General features: G+C 32.7%; 1 protein-coding gene across 4 annotated transcripts; it reads right to left on the reverse strand.

The window, feature by feature from the left end:
• Positions 2,588-5,932, reverse strand: LOC107633764 (factor of DNA methylation 1-like). 4 transcript variants are annotated; one of them, XM_021119542.1, is made up of 6 exons: positions 5,815-5,932; positions 4,314-5,488; positions 3,633-3,839; positions 3,311-3,523; positions 2,985-3,219; positions 2,588-2,829 (listed from the first exon to the last, which is right to left on the reverse strand). In XM_021119542.1, exons 2-5 carry the CDS (start codon positions 4,443-4,445, stop codon positions 2,989-2,991), a joined length of 783 nt encoding a protein of 260 aa, XP_020975201.1. In that variant the 5' UTR covers positions 4,446-5,488; positions 5,815-5,932; the 3' UTR covers positions 2,588-2,829; positions 2,985-2,988. The 4 variants fall into 4 exon arrangements, with proteins under 4 accessions (XP_020975201.1, XP_020975198.1, XP_020975199.1 ...); XM_021119539.1 differs by having other exon boundaries at positions 2,985-3,222; XM_021119540.1 differs by lacking the exon at positions 5,815-5,932 and adding an exon at positions 5,678-5,808 and having other exon boundaries at positions 2,985-3,222.

Consider the following 6,694-nt stretch of genomic DNA (forward strand, 5'->3'; position numbering starts at 1 on the left):
CACTGAGTTGACTCATTTCGTGTGCGGTACATTAGAAATGGGGTGTCCATATCGTGTGAAGCCAACCTGACATGTTCACCTCTGGCGTGCCCCCATTTCGCTGCTGCCACGCATGAAATGGGATCTCCATTTCGTGCCTGCTGTACCTGACATGGTGCTCCCATTTCGTGGGCACCTAGCCCGAAATGGTGTTGAAATCCATTTCGTGGCAGCCATACATAAAATGGAGCTGCGCATTTTAAGAACAGTTTCCACCTATGAGCATTTTGGGAATAAATGAATTTTCCATGTGTATATAGGTAAAAAAGCCCAGAAAACCATCTATATATAGAACCTAGATTTTAACTCAAGCTAATGTCAAATATCACTTAACATTTCAAACAAGTAGAATTGTTATATAAAGAAGAAAAATGACCGTGTAATATATGTTGGCGGTTAAAAAGTTAAAATTTGAAGCTTTAGAAAGTGATTTGGGTGAGTTTTGTGAAAAATAGATTAAGTGAAAAATGGTTAAGATGAGAGATTCGGGGTAAGTAAACTTGTGAGGAAAACACTTCTATTAATAACAAATAAGCAATACAAGAACTAATGATGAGAAATAGAGGTGGAGAACAAGTGTTGAGACCTCCACTAATGTCACAAGAGGATGAATGAGTTTTGTTTAAAGTGGACAGTGGTTGATTAATTGCTATCGGGTGTTCTGGTGGAACACCCAAATGCCAATTTTCCTTGTGAAGTTGATGAATAAAATGAAGAACAATGAGAAAAATTTGAGGAGAGGAAAAGATGGATTTTTTGAGCTCCTAAGTTTCAGAAAAAAGTCCTTTAAAGAGGTGATTTGGGGTCTTTTTATAGTGTAAAACCATTTTAAGGAGGGAGTCTATTGTCCAATGGCTATAGTGTGATGTTTGGCCTATTTCTTTTACCCCAAGACTTGTTACTAAATAAGGTAGCTGATAGAAAATATTTTTAGGTGTTTCCATCACTTCAAATCTTTTTAACTAGAAATGGAAGAAGTTGATTTCCACAAGTTAAACTAAAATTCTGTTCTGCTGTGTTCATTCAAAGAGGTGTATGGGTAAAAGGAGTGCTCATGACATGTCACATTAGTGAAGGGACATCTAGTTTGATTTTTTTTTTAACTAGATGACACTCTTTACACTCCAAATCCAACTAATCCACTTCCACTAATTTAATTCCCACTAAAGAGAAATTCAACTCCTCAAGATGTTCTTTTGGGTTCCATCTTTTTATCCAACTTTGACTCTTTTGGGTTCTATCATTTTATCCAATTTTTACCATATTTTACCATATTTTTTATCATCTTTTTATCCACTTCCATTAATTTAGTTTTTTTTTACCATATTTTTTACTATATTTTATCCAACTTTGACTCCTTTTTTATCATATTTTTAGATCATTTTAAAAATTATTTATGTACAAAAAAATTATTTATGTACAAAAAAATTATTTATTTTTAATACACAATCAGAAAGTAAATTTATAACTTTAATCTCTAAAGACTAAAATAAACCTAAAACTAATAAAGCGTGGATAGAAATAATAGAATGGATGGGTCATTGGCTCATGGTCATGGGTACTTATTATATGTACTATCAAAAACAACATTTAATTCTGACCTCTTCCACGTGCTCTAAGTATTCCATCTTCTCACTTAATTAATTTCTGAAGCTACTAATCTTATCCTTCAAATCAGTATTACTCTCAACTCTCAAGTTTCAAATGGCCAAAAAAGGAACACATCATCATGTAATTATTTATTTCTCTCTGTTTTCTACAACATATATATCTCATGAATGAAGTCATTGGTAACAATGGTGTTCCTCTGCTTACTCAGGGTTCATTGTTGGATTGAACCAACAACTAGTATTGTACTGCTACTCTACTGCTATCAATTTTAACTAAAACAAGTCATTAATCTACTCAGCTTTCTTATATTTTCTTAACTAAAAAAAATTATACATATAGGAAACTACAGTTATATTGAAAACAATCTGTTATTCGAGTTATACTGCTTTGTTTAGTAAGGAGTAATGTGGATCAACCAACATAATTATTTGAAGTTTATCATCTACCAATTTTCTTTTATTTTTTTGGAAGATATACATAGAAACAACTTATAAAACAAAATAAAAATACATATATACGTTTTATGGACCTTTTTTCCCAAGAAAAGTTCCGGCATCTGAAAATGCTTTCTTGTTTGATCATCCCCACTATATTTTGTTGAGGTTTTTTGAAGCAATGTTAAAGTCCATGTGACATACAGTATATTGTATGAAAATTTCTTATCTACTCTACAGCAAATCCATTTTTACTCCAAGTTGTGAAGCACTATATGTCTATATATATCATGGTGCTCACACACGCCAGCGCAAGCGCGCACACACACATATATTAAACCGACTTTTTATAAATTAAATATGTATAATAATAGTAATGGTGTTAAGATGATAAATAACATTTTTTATTTTTATGATTTATATATGTTGAAGAGTAGTTTAGAAAAGAGAGTTTTATATTAGATTTCTCCTATGTTCTCTTTATGTATGGCAAGTACATAGTATATAGTAGATTATATATAGTATATAGTAGATAAAAGAGAGTGTAAATGTTTTTCTACATGTATTTTGTACACCTACTTATGTAGCAGTTCTGCTGAAGCATGTGCTGCTAGTGCTAGTAATGGTCTCTTTTGAGAGGATATGCATCACTGCTACATTTGAGAAATGAAGATTCTTATGATCCTCTTAGGCACTTCATACATTTTTCCTCCACAAATCTACAGCTTCTGATGCTCTTAGTTACCTGTTGGACAATAAGACCAAAACCTCAGCAAATATATGTTATGTTGGGTCCATGTTATGTTATTCACAGCATAATGTAACTTATATAGTGGATAAAGGACAAGCAAGAATTTCATCTGCAACACAACTAGATGAATGAAGTCTAAAAATACTTACAAGATCAGACCTTCCTTTTGCGCTTGTGAGTCTTCAATTGCCTGATAATGTATTGGATAATTTCTTTCAGTGTGGCTCTCCTTCCCTCCTTCCAGTTCCAAATTTCTGGCACAGTGTACCTTCCACTGGAATTGTATTCTTCTATTTCCATCAGTGCATCTGTGACAGCCTTGTATACCACTTCACCATGCTCATCTCTCAGCAATTTCAGCTTTTCATCATTTTCATCTATTATCTTCTGAAATTACCAAAATTTCTCAAAACAATTACCTTGTCTTCGGTAGCATTCTTAACAATAATCTGACACGATTGAAAATATTGTATACCTGTAAAACACCATTGACCTCGGTTATTTTGAAAGGATGCCAAGCTGAATTCTTCAGATTCTCCTCCCATGATGAACATAGCATGGCGGATATCTCTTGCCATGGTTCATTTGAGTACTTCTGCGAGCACGAATCTCGAAAAGGTTTCGGATCTAATTCTCCCAATCTTTTAATTCCAAGTTGAGATCGACTACCGAACATGTCTTGTAAACTCTACAAGAAAAAATGATAAACAGTATGCATCTAAGATAGTTAATTGTGGCAGATTAATCATGTAAACTTGACTGTGTATGTGGCAGAATAAGGAGGGATGAAATCTTACATTTATAGATTCTTTACGAGCATCAAGTAGTTCTTGCTTATACTCTTGCTCTTTAACTACCAGGAAACTGTTAAGGTTTTCCACACGCTCCAAATATTCCATTTTGTCCTTCAACTGATTTTGAAAAGTTGTAATTGCAGTGTTCAAATTACCAGCACTTTCTTCATCACTTTCTACATCACTCTGATTGTGTAACTCCCTTCTTAACTGTATGCGACAGTCAAAAGTATAGATTCAGGAAAGCAAGTTTCAACAAAGATAGTAATTTAGATACAATTTAAAATATTCAATTGTACATTCAGATTAAAGTTCCATCTTTGAGTCACATCTCAAATGTAATTGCAAGTTTAAAACCCCTAAGATTCTCAAAATTTTTTTTGTCACATTCTCTTCTTGCTATTATCAATAGAAAACACAGATTTTAATTTTAACTTTGAAAATATGGACGGACATGAACTTTAGCTTCTAGGAACCATCTCAGCCAGAAAATGCTATTAAATACTAGTAACTTTGAAGATACTATTGAATGCAAAACAAAAGACAGACAAAATGCTGAGAATCCGAATTTTCAACCAAGTTATATAATTAAACTGCTACAATACTTGATGGGAATGTTTGATCACAGGAAACCACACAAGCATCCCAAATAATCAACAATTGAAGGATCTGATCAATTGTGACCTTTTGAATCTCCTCAATAAAATTTTTCTGCTGCAGTTCATTTAGGGCCTTACTCTCCTCCAATTGCTTGGTAATCTTCCCATGCTCTTCCTTTAAACATTTAAGCTTAAAAGAAGAAAACATGGTAAACATATACAAGTAAATTCCAAAGATATTTTGAAAGCAACTCTCAGTTCAAAATGTTTAAGCCTGTGTATGGACAACCGTTATGGAAAATTTGAATAATTCTTCCTTCTAGGGATGGGAGGCTCCTTAAGCTAAAGAAAACTAAGAACTACGAGAACTACACTAGTTGGCTAAATATTTTCTTCTTTAACTCATTCACTCTAAAAGGGTTGCATATATATATATGGTGATTGCTACGGTGCCTAAAAGTGTTTGTCTAACTTACCAAAAAGGGTTAAAAATCAATATTTAGTTTTAAAAGTATAAAAGTAAATAATCATTAAATATTCAAAAGTTGTCATAAAAAGTAAGTTAGGCACCAAGTTATAGGCACCATAGAATTCACCTATATAATAACATAACACTATAACAGACTGTTGAACCTTCTACCCTACCCCTATGAGTCTATGACATCTCAAACATGCCCTAAAACCTTTTCAAACAATGACATTTGACACTCACACACACATTTTACAATATTCCTTCCTCCTAACAACAAATTTAGGAGAAAATGAGAAATAAATGTGTCACATAAGAGATATTGAGGGCAGTTTCAAACCAAAAATCAAGTATAATCCATGTAGAATTTGCAAATAGAAGTGCCAGTGCCCAGTAGATTGAAGAATATTTTTGACTTTCCAGCAAGTTTTCCAAAACAAAGGATGATGATCCATCACAAACACATTTCACCTATACCAGAATATAGAATACCATTGCAACATCCCTCACGGGGCTCATCTTTGTCGTTCTTCAACTTCTCAACCATGCTCAAAGCTTCATTGTACTTGCATTCCATTTCAAGCAGACATCTTTCTTTGTAATTAATTTTCTCTGTAAGCCTCATAATGAGTTTTTGCAAACAATCAAGTGTGTCACTATGTTTACACTCCATCTCGAATAGCTTGTGATCCCTCTTGTCAATTTCATTCTGAAGGCTCACTATTATCTTTCTCAGCTTCATCAGAGTCTCTTCACAACTTTCACTCTTCATCATTTGCAAACAATTCAGCCTACATTTGTGGGAGAAAAAAAAAAATCAGTTACTTCTTTCTGGATCAACTAGGATTAGGAGTTACAGACTTAGAGCAAAGAAACAAGATGGCCAATACAACTGAAAGTTGCGAACTTTCACCAACATGATGCAGCATAAATTTGGGGTTTCTATATGGAAAGAATGAATAGTAGTACTACCGCAACACTTACGAGTAAGAAACAATAAACAGAGTCAAGCGGTCAGAGAGTAAAGAAGGAATGTAGACATCATCAACATGTGAGAAAAAAAACAGAAAGAAAGAAGAAGATGAAGAAGAAGAATGGGGTTGAGGGGATACAAAACCTGAAAATGGAAAACTGAAACTTGGTTGTGTTGGGATGTGTCACAACTCACAACACAAACTTGAAGGAATTTTGTTTTAGAGCAGAAAAATGAATGCTGGCGCACCGGCATGTCTTTCACATGCAAACTTAAAAATATAATCCTTTATTCATTTTTTTAAGTACTTCAATTTGGCATGGTATTATTGTAAAAATGTACATTATTAGGTAATTAAATTCATATTAAATATTGAAATATTATAGCTTAAACATGTACTTAGACAAGAATCTTTATTTAAGTAGTATTTAAGTAATATAGACGCTCTTTCTTAAGATCGGCTAGCAAATAAACTTTCGTTTTATTATATAACCGTCCTTTAAAATTATGTCCTATTGTAGTAATACTATTTAAGACGGGTTGAAAATAAGGTGATTGAATTACATTGGAAAAAATACAGGCATCAACTATCCATTTAGTATGTCCCAATTTAGCCTTATGCATGTTTTTTTTACTGGACAAAACACTTTTTAAAGTCAATTGAGATTTTGGAATAGTCCTTCCCTTAAAATAATTTCTAATTTGTATAACAACAATAGCTTTTCTCTTTCTTGTACTTGTATTTTCAAGCCATAAGATTACTCCTCAATTTTTTTTCCATCTTATTTTTTTTTATGTTCCACCAAAACTCTTCTGAATTGAAGTTAAACCTTTTTAGTGATTTTGTTACCTACTTTAATTTGTCTAAAAATTTTTGTAAGGTGATATTTCATTCTATATATCTCCCTCCATTATAAGTATTCAAACAAAAAATACATGTATATTGTGCCTTATGATTTTTGTCATACTTCACAGTAAAATATTCTTAAATTGGGTCAATTTTTCTTCAAGAGAAACCGGTTTG

Source organism: Arachis ipaensis, chromosome B03 (assembly GCF_000816755.2).
Source record: "Arachis ipaensis cultivar K30076 chromosome B03, Araip1.1, whole genome shotgun sequence".
NCBI lineage: Eukaryota > Viridiplantae > Streptophyta > Magnoliopsida > Fabales > Fabaceae > Arachis > Arachis ipaensis.

Coding starts and splice junctions, on each gene's coding strand:
- LOC107633764 (XM_021119539.1), bottom strand. CDS start 4,445: ATGTTTACCATGTTTTCTTCTTTTAAGCTTAAATGTTTAAAGGAAGAG. Junction 3,524..3,632: donor CTCGTAAAGAATCTATAAAT/GTAAGATTTCAT, acceptor TTTTTCTTGTAG/AGTTTACAAGACATGTTCGG. Junction 3,223..3,310: donor AGGTCAATGGTGTTTTACAG/GTATACAATATT, acceptor TGGTAATTTCAG/AAGATAATAGATGAAAATGA.